Source organism: Pinus tabuliformis, chromosome 2_2 (assembly GCF_031772625.1).
Source record: "Pinus tabuliformis cultivar Carrire ecotype Pingquan chromosome 2_2, CPIR1, whole genome shotgun sequence".
Taxonomy (NCBI): Eukaryota; Viridiplantae; Streptophyta; class Pinopsida; order Pinales; family Pinaceae; genus Pinus; species Pinus tabuliformis.
Window position 1 is genome coordinate 687,449,920 of NC_142300.1, and position 16,556 is coordinate 687,466,475.

The 16,556-nt window shown below is 32.9% G+C and overlaps 1 protein-coding gene across 1 annotated transcript; it reads right to left on the reverse strand.

Annotated features, from left to right (window-relative positions):
• Nucleotides 1–361: 361 nt before the first annotated feature.
• Nucleotides 362–2,737, reverse strand: LOC149194528 (putative serine carboxypeptidase-like 23). Its single transcript, XM_089407695.1, has 8 exons — nucleotides 2,629–2,737; nucleotides 2,431–2,523; nucleotides 2,061–2,146; nucleotides 1,590–1,829; nucleotides 1,152–1,285; nucleotides 915–1,010; nucleotides 596–701; nucleotides 362–502 (listed from the first exon to the last, which is right to left on the reverse strand). The coding sequence occupies exons 1-8, from the start codon at nucleotides 2,735–2,737 to the stop codon at nucleotides 362–364; spliced, it is 1,005 nt and encodes a 334-aa protein (XP_089263821.1).
• Between the last annotated feature and the right edge of the window lie 13,819 nt (nucleotides 2,738–16,556).

Below are 16,556 nucleotides of genomic sequence, written 5' to 3' on the forward strand. Positions count from 1 at the left end.
TTTTACTTGAGATTAATAACTAATCCTTCACATTTGATCAAAGCATCACTGAAGCATTCTTTCACGAGAATTTTTTTTATCACTCATCATATTTGACATGATAATAAATTATCAAGTAAATTTTCCATAACGGTTTTATTGCAATCGTAAAATTTAAATTGGCACGAATGTTTACTGGCAGCATTGGTCGGCGGATCACGACATTGCGCGATTATACGACGATAACAATTATGAAGAAATATCTGTTTATTTCAGCAAGCAATTGACAACGGGTTCAAATGCAAGCGCATTAAAAAAAAGCTGTTTATTCCGGCGAGACCTCCCATTAGTTGTACGCAGTTTGGATAAAATCTGAATCCGGTCATTCGGGCAAGGCTTTATCTTCCAGAAAATATTTGAACAGTGTTAAAGCCCTGGACGGTTGCAATTGCGGAACTCCATGCCCCGCCCCCCTAACGGTGGCAAATGTCAAACCCTTGTAAATCACACTATATCCACCGACCTGCACCATCCACGAGAATGCATGGTGACATAAAATCAGATTTATTATCGAGATTTTATCTCTGAAATTAATGAAACTGAATTGATTATTTACCTCGAAGCCATTAACCCAAGGGTACCATGCAGTGTCAATTGGAAGCTTGAGCTCATTGCTGGAGAGTCTTGTCCCGGTCACAGGAACTCTTGAATCCATGTCTCCACTGGAAACCAAACCAAAAAAAACTGTAATAAAATACTTGAATGATCCCTACACAATTTGTTTGTGATATAGGCATTATTTGAAGTGGTGTTTGGGAAATTGATCTGAGTCAAATTTTCATTAAAATCGGCAGATACCACCCACACTTATTCCCGTTGAGTTAATATATTTAGTAATACACGCTAATGGGCATTAAAATTGTCTTATATAATACCTGTAAAGAAGTATTTGAAACCCACTTGAAATTAGCTGACGATAAATTGGTAAGACAGTTGAAACAGAATCCGCCCAAGAAGTAAAAAGAAACTCACTGTTACCGAGTCATGTGAAACAATATTTTAGCACATCGTGTTGTGAGTATAAGAAGGTACGAAAATTAAAATTGTGGCAATAACTGATATTAGTAACTAATCTGCGTATTAGTAACTATAATTTCTAAAGACCGACATACCTGCACTGGGTCCAGTTATAAGGTATGTTTGTTACATTTGCATGTATGGCTTTCTGAACTTCCGGCCTATTAAGATACACGGATACGTAGTTATTCATGCAAGCATCATATCCTGGTATTTCAGTTTCTTCTTGCTATTTTCACAACAATCACAAGTACAGTCAAAGTTTAGCAAAGGCAGCAATGTGGTGGAAAATTTTGAAATTTAATGTCAGAAGAGAAGTCAATTGGTAAACAACTTGACATTGGTAAACCATTTAACTTTGCATAGAATCTAAATAAGGATAGTGACCGATTTATTGTTTAGTGGGAATTGAAAGTAATACCTAGGTAAATAGAAGAGGAGGACCATAGATGAAGAGTTAATTGTCAATGTCATTTAACATAAATGAAAAAACAATTGTTTACTTTCGCATAATATGTATAATTTGCACTTACCCTCGCCAATTGGGATGAATTATCTAGGCATATCGGAGCATAGATACTGTAAATATCGATATTTCCCATTTCTGCATAGACTAGATCTTCCATAAGATTGCACTGCAGTACACTGAAGTTTGAAGCACTGCAGTTCAAAATTGCTTGCTGATAGAGTTCATCCGATATCAATGCATGACTCCATGCGTACTCATATGTTCCAATAAAATCTGTATCGTCATTCATTACGCCATTTCCCACCTGCATAAATTGAATGTTCGCGCTTCAATTGATTGTGTAAATAAGTTTCCAAATTTGATTTTGTAAATAAGTTTCAAATAAATTGAATGTTTGCAGGTTTTTCAAGTTGTATGTCCGGAAACTTCACATGGCCATTCATAAAACAATTTTGTATATTGAAATTTTTTCGTACACATTTTGGTTTGACACCAATGAAATTCACTAAAAGTCACAAATGTGAGTTGTACTCACCATTATTCCTCTGAAATTAATAAAAGATGCCTGCGACAAATTTTTGTGCTGTAAAATTTTTGAAACCAACTCTGGAATGTAGTATCCTAGAATCAATAAATATCGTCAACGCCTTCACTTAAAAATAAATATTTCCACATAGATCAAATTAGCTTTAGAAATCTGTCTTACTATCACCCAGAGTATCACAATTGTTAATAAATTTCAGTACAAGATGTGTCAAAACTATCGTATCTCTAAAAAAATGTCACCGATGCATTAATTTTACTGTAGCACCTTGCAATTAATTAAGCTCACCAAGGTTCTAATGATATTTAATTGAAACTAACAAAACCGTTACGACTATCATAGGCATTGCAAACAATACTACCTGCATAGCTTTCCCCTGCAATGTAAAACTTTCGGAATTTATACTGTGGAAACCTGTTGAACCAGTTTACCAGAAATGCATACGATTCTTCGGCTGGAATAAAACAAAACAAAAAGCCCGTTAAAAAAGTTTAGATTTTCCTAGCTTCGCTTAAACGCGCTTACTTCTCGATAAACGGGAAAAAATTCGCAAAGTTACCCGTTAGTTTATCGCCGGTTTGCGTGTAATCCGAGGTTGTGTTCGAGTACGAGAATCCAACGCCTGCCGGGGACTCCAAAAATAGCATGTTCGCCGCTGTTGGAAGCATAGACCCTTTGGTAATTACCGTAACATCATAATGTAGAAAGAGTTTGTAGTAGTATTGAGTTTTTCTATTCTCTATATTCTATTACATTTTCTCTACATTTATTCTGCTGCACTTTTGCATAAATAAATAAATAAATAAAAGTTTCAGAATTAAAATGGATAGTTAAATAATAAATCAGGTTCGTTATATATCAATCAAATTTATAATATATATTTTATATAATTTTTTTCTAAATAAGATTAATCTATTAACATAAAGGGAATAAAATTACAATGTGATCGTAGCCAAAAACACTGTATTGAAGAAAGACATAGTTGTCAAGATAAGCATAGAAGGAGACTGCCCAATGTCAGGGAACTCAGTCTTGACCCAGTTATCAGAACCCACGCAGGGGAAGAAGTTATGATCTTCTTGATATTGCAGAGTTTACAAAAATTCAAAAATAAATAAAAAATAAAAAATAAACAAAAATTCCGCATAGCAGTTTGAACATAAACTTGCCCAATTGTATGGGCCGCAGGGCACAATAGCAAGGCAACAGTGAGCAAACTAATCATCTGGAGGCTCTTCAACTATACGACACCAATCGGTATCAGGCAGATCCCTTGCAAGAGCAGCTTCAGATTCGGAAGGACCAGGATCAGCCGGCGCCATCACAACAGCCTGAGCACTGCGAGCTTGAGCATCCAGAGCCTGCAAAGACGCGCTGCCAATCCCCATCTGGAGGTTCGAAGCGGAACAGTGACAGAGCCAGGGCCCTCCGGATGAGAGCTAGACTCCCCCTCCTGGGCTTCCTCATGGAAGACCACCAAAATGTGAGCGGTAATCCTTGGGCGGTTCAGAGAGCAGTTGAAGGTGAAGAGCGTGGAGCCAGACGAGGGAGAAGGCACAGGATAGTGGCTGGAAGCAAGAAGACACCCTCTCCCACTGCGGGTGCGAGGGTAATGGCCGACAGAGAAATCACTGGAAAGGGAAGGTGAATCGGAGGAAGGGCTGGAAGGCGCGCGCCAAGGATGGCCCCTGCGGGACCGCATTCTATGGCACCGACGAGGCATTGGGGAGACAGAAGCAGCGGGAGAAAAGTGAGGCTGGGCAGCAGCAATGACAGGGCCAGAGAAAATCAGAAGAACATCAAAGCGAAGGCCAGAGGCCCAAGAGAAAAACCAAGGGATTAACGGAGGCGGCTCCGCAAAAAGACCAGAGCAAAGCTTCAGAGTAGCCTCCCCTTTCAAGCTACGAGAGGCAGCAGAGATGACGGAGCCAACACCATATAGACAGAAACCATAGCTGAGGCCAAAAGCTAGATAGTAATGCGAATGAATCAACGAAAGCGGCTCCACAGCAAGCTCATGGCTGAGCCTTAAATTATCTTCCCCCTTCACGCATCAAGAAGCACCCGCCATTACTGTTGCATTGAAAAGAGCCAAGGTCTGAGGCAAGCTGGAGCGTCGGATAGGATGGGAGATCCAGAGCCACTTGAAATAAAGCAAATGAACACTGCGCTTCTCAAATGCCGAGATCCTCTGTTCATAAGCCGTTTATCCATTCTGTACTGGGTAGGCAGGTGTCGTCCCACCTCGCTCCACCCCTGTCCCATCAGATTTAAAGCCTGTCTATACACCCGCATCCGGGGATATATTTTATATTATTAAAATAAAATAAAAATATAATTAAAATAAAATAAAATTATTAAAATTATAATTTTATGTTAAATTATTATTATTATTATTCTTGATAAAAATTTTATTTGTAAATGAGTGCTTTTATAATACCATAGTTCATTTATACACTATGTTCAAAAAAATCACAAGTCAATTTATTTTTAATTAATTAAATAATTAAAATGGTTAAAAGGCCATAATTTTTTTTGAGGTAAATATCAACTTTTAATTTGTGAATCTTAATAAGAATATTTTAAAATATTCTATAATGATTAAATCCCTACCATCCACCTAATAATTATTGATAGTCATATTGAAATTAAAAAAAATACTATTTCAAAATAGTCATACCTATGGCATAAACATAATATTTTCTGTACTACTTTCAAGATAAATCTCAATCTTTGAATTGTGAATACTTCTAAAATATTCTAGAATATATCACAGAGATTAAATCTCTACCATTTTCCTAATAATTATTAATAATTAAATTAAATTTATAGAAGCATTATTCAATAGTATACATGTTTATCCACATACATGATTTATTTCAATTATTCAGTTTAATAAAAAGACATAACTATTTTGTATACAAATCTCACTCTTTAACTTGCGAATACTATTAAAGATATTCTAGAATATTGTATGGAAATTAAATCTCACCATTTACTTAATATTTATTTATGAAAATATTATAATCACACATTGATTAATATAATGTATAATTAATAAATATATATTTTTAATTGTATAAATAATAAAATTTATTAACGGAAAAAAATATTATTTTTAAATTATATTATTATTCTAAAAAACATAAATTAAAATTATAAAATTAAAAACATAATCTAAAATTAAATTCATATGAGATAACGAAATTGAATGAAATAAATTTTAAATACTTTCATCTATTTAATTTCAACGGTAAAAAGCTTGCATTGTCAAACGATAAAACATTATCATTTTCTTAATTTCAAAATATTTAAAATTAAATAATATATATTAATTTAGTTTAAATAAAGCTTAATTAAATTAAAAATAATAAAAACAAAATTTATCACAAAAATATAACAATTAATAAGATATTATATTGTTGAATGTTATAAAACATTAAGAAATATGATTAACTAATATGGTTTATATTAACATATATAAACTTTCTCTCTTACACATATATATAAATAACTAAAAATGGTTTTTAATATAATAAAAAAATATTTTAAATTGAAAATATCCAAAAAATAATTATAAGTGATAAAAAATAGAAAAAATTAAATAAAAAAGAAATAAATCTAAACAAAAAATTAGTAACTAACACAAATGGAAGTTACTAAAGAGCACATAATAAAGCCTCAACCAATCACTTTACAAATATATAAATTTAAATAATAATAATGAATAACAAAAAAGTGAATTTTTAATATTAAACTATAAATAAAAGAATAAAAAATCTATATTGAAATCCAACTGTAAAATAATAAAATAATAAAATATCATTATTTTTTTAATTAAAAAATACTTAAAATTAAATAATATAAATTAATTCTACATACTATTTACCTAACAAATAATTAAATATAAATAACATATTATCATTATTTTTTTAATTAAAAATACTTAAAATTAAATAATATAAATTAATTCTACATACTATTTACCTAATAAATAATTAAATATAACTAACATATTATAATAAAACTAATAATGTTATTAATAAATAAATAATATTTGTTTTCTCTGTTTAATATATTTTATTAATGCTATCTTTATTTAAATTGAAACTTAAAGATGAACTTTTCGCGGATCTTCTCCACAGAGCATTTTGTTTCCTGTATGAATACTATGTCGGTTTTTCCTCTGTGATCCTATTACCTAGATTCCTCTGTTTTCTTCTGCTCCCTAGTCCTCTAATGTTCCAGGTTATGATTTTCATTGAGGTGAGGTTTTAAAGGAGTAACTGGAAAGGTATTTCATCCTTCCTGAGTCAATCATGAGTTTGCCACACTCCAGCAGTAGTTCTTTCTGTCTTTTCCTTCCCCTCCTTTTGCCTGGATTTTTTTTAGTTTTCCTGTTATTAATCCTATTGAGGAAGTCCCTTTATTTTCCTGGTTATCATGTCCTCTTTTGACTCCTACAGCTGTTTGATGTGACTTATTAAGGAATATCTGTTGTATCTTCTCCACATCCTCCTGAGGGATGGAGTTTATTCCCAAGTTTCCTCCTTGTTGTAGAAACTTTTCCAGTTCTAGGTTCTCCCTTTCTAGGATCTCCTGTAAGTCTTGATCCTCTGTACCACTTTCACTTTGAGTCGTTTCTTGGTATTTTTCTATTGCCATGGTACTCAAAGGGTCCGTCATGTGTTCATTCTGATCCTAAGTGAAATCCATGTTGGTATCTTTTCCTTTCCCCTTTGCTGACTGATTCTCTATACTCTCTTGATCACCTCCATCTACTTCTTTTTCTCCTAAGATCTCAAAATTGTTGTTACTTTTTGTTTTGTTATCATTCGTAATAAAGTTATTTTGTGTCTTCCTTCCCCCTCCTTTTTCTTTTCCTCTTGCTTTGGTGAAATCTGTCTGGTCTTTCCCTTTGCTGGTGTTTAGATTTTCAGCTCTTCTATTAAGAGGACAATCTCTAGATAGGTGCCTATGCTCATGACATTTGTAACATCTGAATGGGATATATTCATAGTCAATTGTTTGAACCCATTCCTCGTCATAGACTTCTAGAATGACCTCCTCTAGAAGGGATCCTGATAGGTCCATCTCCACACATATATGGGCATAGGAGGTATATTTTTCCCGTAGAGTTGTCTCTGAAATTTTTAAGAAATGACCTAATTTATTGCCTATAGCGTTTAAAGTAGCTGACATCCAGTGATCTAAAGGTAAGGAGTAGAGTGTAATCAATACCGGTACTGAAGTGAACGTTTCTCGTTCTAGCACGAAGTTCATCGTCCATGGTCGCATATAGAGACCAGTAGCTGCAAATAAGTATGGTCCCCCTTCAAAAATCCTGTCTCTGTCTTCCATGTTCGTGAACACCACTGTAAAAAAACCCTTGGATCCAAGATGTATATTTAACTTGCCCTTTGGTTTTCAGTGGTATTTTATCCAAGTGTACAACACTTTCTCTGATGGCCAGATTCCCATAAATTTGCATATGATGGCATAGTTTTCCATGTGATCCCTGTGCGCTTGCAGAGCTGGATTATTCAGAATAACCCTAGGTTTAGTTATGGTCTTGGGTTTACAGGGCCCCATCTTGGCTCTGTTCTTTGTTCCCTAACCTCTGTCTTCCGCTTTCTCCGTCTGTCGGTCTTCTTCGTGGGCCCCTTGATTTGCATGGGTTTTGCTGCTTTTCGCCTTCTAAGTTTCAGTGCTTTTGTCTTGACCTCCAAGAGTTGTGGAGGTTTGTTCTTATTCCCTCCTCTTCCTCTGTTTGAAACCACATTACTATAGGAAGGAGTGGAGCTCCCTCCTCCTGTGCCTTCATGGGTACCTGTTACCCTCTGTCACTCTCTTAGATAAACCTTAGAACTCATTGCGCTATGTTATCTCTCTCCGCTCCATGATCAAGATTCATTTGTATACAGTGTCATACATTTACTACCCATTGACAAGCCAGTTATTTTTAGCTGTTGTTAACGTATAGAGGGCCTCATAAAAGTATACAATGTACGTTGTGTGATTACGTCATCCACAAATATGATTACAGCAGACTTATTGTTTTCCTAGCAACGTTGATATTCGATAATTTTTAATCACCACAATGGTGCTGCTGGCCGATCATGATATTTACAAATGATTATAATATTCGATACGTTTTAATGACTACAAAAGTGGTGCCAACAAATCATGATATTTACAAACTAACACATCATGATATTTACAAATTATTTATAATATTCGATATCTTTTAACAACAATGGTGGTGCTGACAAATCACGAAATTTAAAAATTATTTATGATATTCCATACTTTTTAATCACCCCCACAAATCATGATATTTGCAAGTGCGTTATTTTATGGGGCATATTGTGTTAGGAGAATATATTTAAAATTTGATTATAAATTGACAAAATTGTTATTTTACATAGAACAATAATTTTAGTCATTTATTTTATACAACTTAAACCTGGGATGATTTTTTGGAATGTTATATTCATTTTATATTTAAAAATAATTTAAATGATAAAATATTATAATTTTATTAAAATTAATATCTTTAAATTTTAATAAAAAATAAAAAATTTATATTATTAAATTATTTTGGTAAATATTTTTAAAATTGTTTTTAATTTTTCAATTTATATGTGGGAAAGTGTTTATATTTTATGTTTAGAAGGTGAACAATCCATTGTAGCTATATAAATTAAATGGTTGGAAAATGTTGATAAACATCAAATTATAATAAGCATCAAAACACTTAGTCCATAATATATCTCACATTGTTAAAAATAAAGAAATAATATAAAGTAATTAAATTATAACTTTATTTTAAATTATTATTGTTATTATAAGTATTATTAATATAAAAATACTTAAAATATATATTAAATATACATACATTTAAAAAAGCATGGAACAAGATTCTTGTTTATGGAGATCATTAATTTATAAATAGGAATTGTTACAATACCATCCCCTCAAACCCCATGTCCAAAAAATCATAAGCACTTCAAATGACACTTGCTCATATGAGACTTTTTTTAATTAATCAATTTAATTAAAAAGAAAAAAGGGGCTCTGCAATGTGGGTGAACGAACTGAGGGATGAGGTCATCGGGGAGGGTTCATGCCACCCCACTGTTGGCTATTAAGAAGGGGTGGTGTGGCACACATCTGTTATGTAGACTCGCATGTAGATTAAATCCACTTCAATGCAAGGAAAGTTTAATTTACGTCGTTTGACAAAGGAGGAAAGGCTTATGAAGGAAGGTATGGACCCTACATGGTAGCAAGGGCTCTAGTTATGTGACACTCTAAATGGAATTACCTTAAGCTGTATGAGTGTTTGGTTTCTTATGAACCATACTGATGTCTTTGTGTTTGGTTTAGTTCTATAGGAATTATTTCCAATGTTTTAACATTTTTCTTATCATAGAAATCATTTATGTTACAATGATGACATTATCTCATGTTTTAGAGGTATAATAAATTGGCCAAAGAAGCAATATACTATGTTCAACACATTCATGAGTATTGTTCAATCCAAAACACAATACTTACTCATTTCTCATGTACACGTCATTCAGCCCAAGAATGTAAAAACATACTTAATGATATTACAAATACATACTCAATGACATTGCAAATACATACTTACTGACATGGAAAATACATACTTAATCACATTCCAAGAACAATAACACTTACCTTTTAATGTTTCAGGCTACTGAATCTGGGACAAAGACTATCCACCTAACCTTAGAGAGTTGTAGCCACGTTCACCAACAATTGTCACCCCCAAGTCATATTCTAGAGACTAAGGAGCTTACTTCATGGATAAAACACCAATTACCAGCTAAAACATGGACTCCAGAGGATCTCCATCCTACACCCACTAGCCACTCGGTAGTAAAATGAAGCACATGGAGTACATATGCCAACTTCCTCCACCCAAAGGTATCAAGGGAATCTAGAGAGTAACATCTCCACCCTTAAAAAACATATTGTGGTTCCACCCATGTAGGGGACTCAAAAACCCATTGTAAATGAACAACAAGAAGGTTTCAAAGGTTCTCCATCTAGGATTCCAAGGACAAAATCATCCACCCACACCATTGAGGGAATCCAGAGAAACCCATCTCCACCCTTTAGCTTTACAGGGACTCGAGAGGCATTGTTCCTCACCAAGGAGAAAACACTTGTTTACCACTATTTCCAACCGAAACAATTCACGTCCTTCCTCTCTCTTCTTGTGTAACGTTGAATCCTCTATGGTTGAATGAGTGAAAGAGTATTATGTCTCTCTTGTGTGAATTATAGTGATAATCCCCCCATTGAGATCGATCACCCTCTCTTTTCTTTGATGTATTCTCTTCTACGTTGGGATTGATTTCTGTTCTTACTACCAATACAATGAGCTTCATTAATTTAGTTTTCCTAGCCTTGTAAGTGTTTCTTAAGGAAGCATGGGTTTTATAATTCCTTTCCACCCAAATTAATTTCCTAACCAGTCCATCAAGGCTCACCAACCGGCCCTTTAATGGCTGCCTAAAAACAATTCATATTTTTGCACAAGAAAATCATTGACATCCCAAGCAACAAAGATTCTCTCTATTTTATTTTTGCACAAGAAAATCATTGACATCCCAAGAAACAAAGATTCTCTCTATTTTGGAATCCGTGTCCCCTGACTCTGTCCTAGTTTAAATTTTATTAGTAAAAATGTTTACAATGTATTTTACAAATAACAATAGTTAGGGCTGTCAAAAATGTTTAATATCTCGCTATTATACCTAATTTTATTTTCTCCTCTTTTATCTCCTCTTCCCCCTTTTCTCCCCCCCTTTCTTTTTCTTCACCTTCTCTCTTTTTTCCTCTCCTCTTTTTTTTTTATCTTTTGTCCCCCCTTTCATCTATTTTCCTTCTCTTCCTCTCCCATTATTATCATTTTTTTCCTTGTTGGTTTATTCTATTATCCTTAATCTTATGATTTCCTTCCATTCTTTATTATATTTATTGTTTATATATTGACTCCTTTCTATTCTTTTTTTTGGTCTCATTTATATTCTATTTTATTTTCTACCTCATTATTATTTTTTTATTTTTTATTTTTTTGTTGAGCTTCCCTATGGTCTCATTTCTTCCTTTTTTTTTTTTTTTTCCTTTTCTTTATTTATTTATTTTACTTCTTAAGATTTCCTTATTTTGACATATTATTATGATGATGGTTGTTGTCTATGACTCCAAACATTGGTCTAAAATGCCTATTGGGGATTTATCTCTCAAACATGATTTTTTAAGGATCCCAATTGTCTTTGAAATATAAATTAATTTAAAATTATTGTTTTGATGAATATGTTGAAAACAATCAATTATTATTATTATTTATGGTGATATTTAAAAATGGTTTGAATGCAAATTTATGCTTCATGCTCTATTTTTCCACCATTACCTTTGATTACTGAGTGGTTGCTTAAGTATGGGGGACGTCCTCCTCTAGCTTCCCCTATGCATATAATATCTTTTTTCGATATAGAGAAACATTCCATGAGTCCTTGGATGGTATATCCCTCCTGGCATGATCTTCTGGTCAATTTCTTCCATCAAAAACTTTTAAAGCTCTGAGTAAGCCTCAACCATATCTGACTACCATTAAAAGCCATGATGTGTGAGTGTGCTCTTTTATACAAAGGGGGAGGGGGTTCAAGAGTTTCAAGTGGTTCCAAAGTTTGATTCCAATTAGTTTCCTCAACTTGTAGCTTTCATGAGCACACCTCATTAGATATTTAGGAAGAAATTTGATTGGTCAAAGAGGAAATTCAGTAGGAAACATAGGAGATTTTTGACTCAGATGTCATGGTAAATATTTCTCTTTACATCCCTGATAAGGGAAACTTGTGGTGAATATACAATCATTAGCTTAATATAATGTACATTTACTAGCTCATTAAGTTGTTCTTGGGAAATATTTTTGTGGACAAATGGTAGAGTCAGAGGACCATCAAACCTTCTAGACAAGGTCAGGGACCTCATGTTGAAGGTGAAAGGATGGTTGGCCAAACCATAGATAAGTTATCCTCCCATATCACCACTTCCTCGAACATACAAGGTGAAAGAACAATCTACTAACCTCAACACATCACTATCCTCCTAAAGCTTAGGTTTCTTCTTTCATGATATTAATTCTCAGGTTTCTATGCTTGCCCATTAAGACCATTGGCCCCTTATTTTCAAAATTTTTGTTTAGTCTTATTAGCTTTTTATCACATGATTTGAGAAATTCAAATGTTGCATCTTCTTCTCTTTCTTATTGATTCCCCTAAGTGGCACATCAAATTTACAATAAAATTTCAAATCTTATATTTTAATCTATGATTTAAATATAATCCCCTAGGTGGCACATCAAATTTACAATGAAATTTCAAATCTTATATTTTAATCCATGATTTAAATATGTTTTTATAGACTCTCTACTCTCTTTTTTTTTCGGTTTGGTTACTTATGTGATAAGTTGACATTAAAAGAAGATAACTTAGTTGTAATTATTTCATATTTTTAATATGAAAATTAATTTTAAAAAATAAAAAATTATTATTATTAAATTAAAATTACACCTCAAATATTTATATTAATATTTAATTATATACACATTATACGTATTTTTTTTAATAAAATTTAAAAATATATAATTTATAAAAATGAAATGTTAATGAATACTTAATATTTGTTAAGTACTCAATAAAAAATTAAATAGATTAAATACATGAGAGTGCTCCATAATATAACTAGGCTATGAAAATCTCCAAACATGCCCCCAAATATGAGTCTCGCCAACTGAATCATATTAGAGTTTGATTATGAAAAGAGATAAATGTGAATCGTATTAGAAATTGACTTTCACATGAAAATCCATAAAAAAGAAGGTGAGGGTGGGTCTTTTCTAATGACTCATTAATATAATTTAACAAAATTCATGATAAGTCTCATAAAATAGGCCAAAATGATTTCTTTTAACTTTTGGGAATTCATCCTGTCATGGAATTAATTTTTAGAAATGGAATTGCATTTTAAAGTGTTTTACAAACAATGATGTCTATATAGCATAATAATCTATTTTTAAATATAATATTTATTTACAAAACCTCATATTCATATGATATTTGTAGTGCATAGATATATGTACGCATTCATAATTTTTTTTACTTAATGGCATATTTTTTCGAAACGTGTGTTTTATTTAAATAGTTTAAAGGTGAATGTTCAAAAATTATATGTATTTATGTGTATATAAAATTTAAGTGCATGAGATTGTTAAAAGTAATAATATTGATATGTTGGACTAGTAGTTAAATTTATGATTTTTTTCATAAATAAAAAATAGTTAGGTTATTTATAATTTTTTTAAGTTATTTTTTTAAGGTGATTTATTGAGATCAGTGATTGTTATGTCTATGAAATATATGTATGAAGGAGATCCACTTATTAATTTTTTTTGGCCCAACCATAGAGCTTGATCATGAGAGTGTTCATAGAAATTAACCCATCACTTCTGAATAATAGAGGTGCTTTAACTATGGGGACTTAACCAACAGAGATAACGCTCCACATTTTTTTTTGAAATTGATGTTGTAGTTTCCTATCACTTTTTGTTAAAATTGAAAGGTGGTCAACTACTATAGTTTCTATTTAAACTTTATTTAAAAATTTATTTAAGCTCCATTTCTTAACTTCTATTTAAAACCTACGTATTTGAATATTTTATATATATAATTTTTTACATGATCTGATTTGTAAATATTATTATCTATTTAAATGTTTATTTATCTTATGGATATAATTTTTTACATGATCTGATTTGTAAATATTATTATCTATTTAAACGTTTATTTATCGTAACATTTTATAAACAAGATATGAAAGAATGGGCAAAAAGGAAGAAAACGGTCAAAGTTTAGGACCTGGAGGTGATAGAACGACAACTTTAGGACATTTCAAATTTAGTTGAGGAAGGTTTAAGCACTCAGGGATCCAAAGAGATCACAAAAAAAAAAGGAAAAATCAAATCCTAATAGCACGGGAGGATAAATGGTGATTGAAAAGCAATGCCATTTGGTCAAAAAGTGGGGGTGATAATGCTAAATTCTTCTAGGTCTATGCTAGGAAATAAAAATGGAATATATCCTACTCAAGATGATGAATGTAGAAGGGTTTCTTGTTTTTAGGGCCTAATCACCATGGAAAAGAACTACCTTAAAAATCTCTTCCGAGCTTGATTGGAAGCCTTTATTGAAGAAGTGATATGTACATTAAAACTCTTCCTTAGCACACTCGATGAAGAGGAAAGAAAGGAAATTATGGAGGAGGTCTCACAGGAGGAGCGCTAATGAGTGTTGCATAGTTTTCAGAAATATAAGATACTTAGCCCTAACAGATGAGGAATCAAATTTTTCCCAAAGCTTTATGAAATTTTAGGCCCAAATCTTTTGGAAGTGCTAAAAGCGCCCCAAAAGGAAGCTTGAATTCATTCTATATTTAATTAAACCTTCATTTCCCTGATTCGCAGAGAAAACCATCCCCTTTCCTTCACAAACTTCCATCCTATCTCCCTTTATAAGGATATTTGCAGGATCATAGCCAAAATTATTTCCTCTAGATTAAAACCTATCCTTCCGAGATCCATTTTCTCTTAAAAATTTTCCATCTTTGGAGGGAAGGCAAATTCATGAATCTATTGGAGTCACCCAAGAAGGTATGCACAACATCAAAACTCAAAATATGAAGGTTTTGTTATTAAAATTGACCTTTCTAAAGCCTAATATAGATTCAAATGGATATATATTAGGCTTCTTCTGACCCACATGTGTTTCAGCTTCAGCTTTATCAATGGGGTCATGAGCTACATATATACTATATCCTTTGTAGTCCTTATAAATGGCTCATCCTCCCCCTTTTTCCATGCACAAAGAGGGCTACGTCAAGGTTGTCACCTCTCCCATTTATTGTTCTTATTCGTGAAAGAAGGATTAAGTCAAATTCGATTAGGGGAAAAAGTATGTGGCGACTTTCACAAATCTCTGATAGCCATGACATTGGTTGTTGCATGCTTTCTCTTTGTGGTCAACATCCTTATATTCTACAATGGGGGGTTAAGGGATATTAATACACTAGAAGAGATCCTTTATCTTTCTCGGAAATCCACTAGTATGTTTATAAATTCCCAAAATATTTATATATCCTATTATAATCTAAATTAAGAGGAAATATTTCACATGAAATGACTTCTTCCACATGTTTCTAAACCAATAGAGGAAAGTATCTAGGTTTTCATATAAAACCCAACTATTACAACAGAGAATATTGGTGTTGGATCATTTCCAAAGAAGAAGAAAAAAAAAATTAATGTCTCAAATGGTTGTGCAGGGTGGGATGTGTGGCCTTGATCAAATCTGTGCTTGAAGCTATTCCTGTATATTTGGCATCTCTTGCATGGATCCCTAAAGGAGTATTGGAAAAATTAGAATAATCTACTCAAAATTTCTTTAGGAAGGGAAGAGGGAACATGAGGGTGTTGTCATGGGTCCAATGAGACAGGATAACTATGCCACAATTTCTAGGTGGTTGGGGTCTAAAGAACATCTCCTTATTTTCAAAGGCTTGAGTTACCAAATGTGGATTGAGGCTAATCTCATCATCCAACATATGGAAGTAGGTGGTCCACCATAAACAAATTTCCCTTAATTCATTGGAAGGCTAGATAATAATGGATGATAAGAATAGAGAAAATATATTGGTAATATAGAGGTTCATGCTCAATTCTTTCAATACCATAGGTAATGGGTTAGCGTGGTGGGTAGGAAAAGGAGACAGAGTGAGACTTGGTCTTGATCCATTAATAGGATTTGACCAAAAACACTTGCTTCCCACCCCCTTGCACCAAATTACTAACAGAAAGAGGTCAAACAAAGTCGTCTCATATAGACAATCCCACAAACTCATCAATCTGGAGAGATAGTTGGTTATCAAATGAATAGTTGGGTTTAGAGGAGGATAAAGATGACTCATGGAAAAGTTTCTTGCATCTCTCTCATATGGTCACATAAGATTAAGTGACAAAGATGATGAACTCATTTGGAGTATCTCCCCTTAGGGGACCTACATGTTTAATCTTGGATACATTTCCCTACCGGTTGAGAGAGTTGTGGAAAAATAGAAATGACAGTGGAAAGTGGTCTAGAAAGCTAAGTGTCTAGCCAAATAAAAAAAAATTATGTGGTGTCTAATGGCAAAGAAGGTCTCAACCTTGGATGTACTATAATGAAAATTAATGACTGATCAAGGTTGGTGCCAAAAACAATGATGAAAATGTTGTACACATGTTCATCTCGTGCATTTTTTATCAGTAGGTGTGGAAAGAATGTAGGATCACTCTAGCTCACCCGGTCTCTTGGGAAGGTGTGAACTTGGAGGATTCATGGAAGGAATGACACT

What these genes read in the sequence shown, in the direction of transcription:
- LOC149194528 (XM_089407695.1), bottom strand. Translation starts at nt 2,737, where the DNA reads ATGCTTCCAACAGCGGCGAACATGCTATTTTTGGAGTCCCCGGCAGGC. An exon ending in TTTCAAATACTTCTTTACAG is followed by an intron (nt 702 to 914) that starts GTATTATATAAG and finishes TTTGGTTTCCAG; the next exon opens with TGGAGACATGGATTCAAGAG. An exon ending in CTTGGGTTAATGGCTTCGAG is followed by an intron (nt 503 to 595) that starts GTAAATAATCAA and finishes TGGATGGTGCAG; the next exon opens with GTCGGTGGATATAGTGTGAT.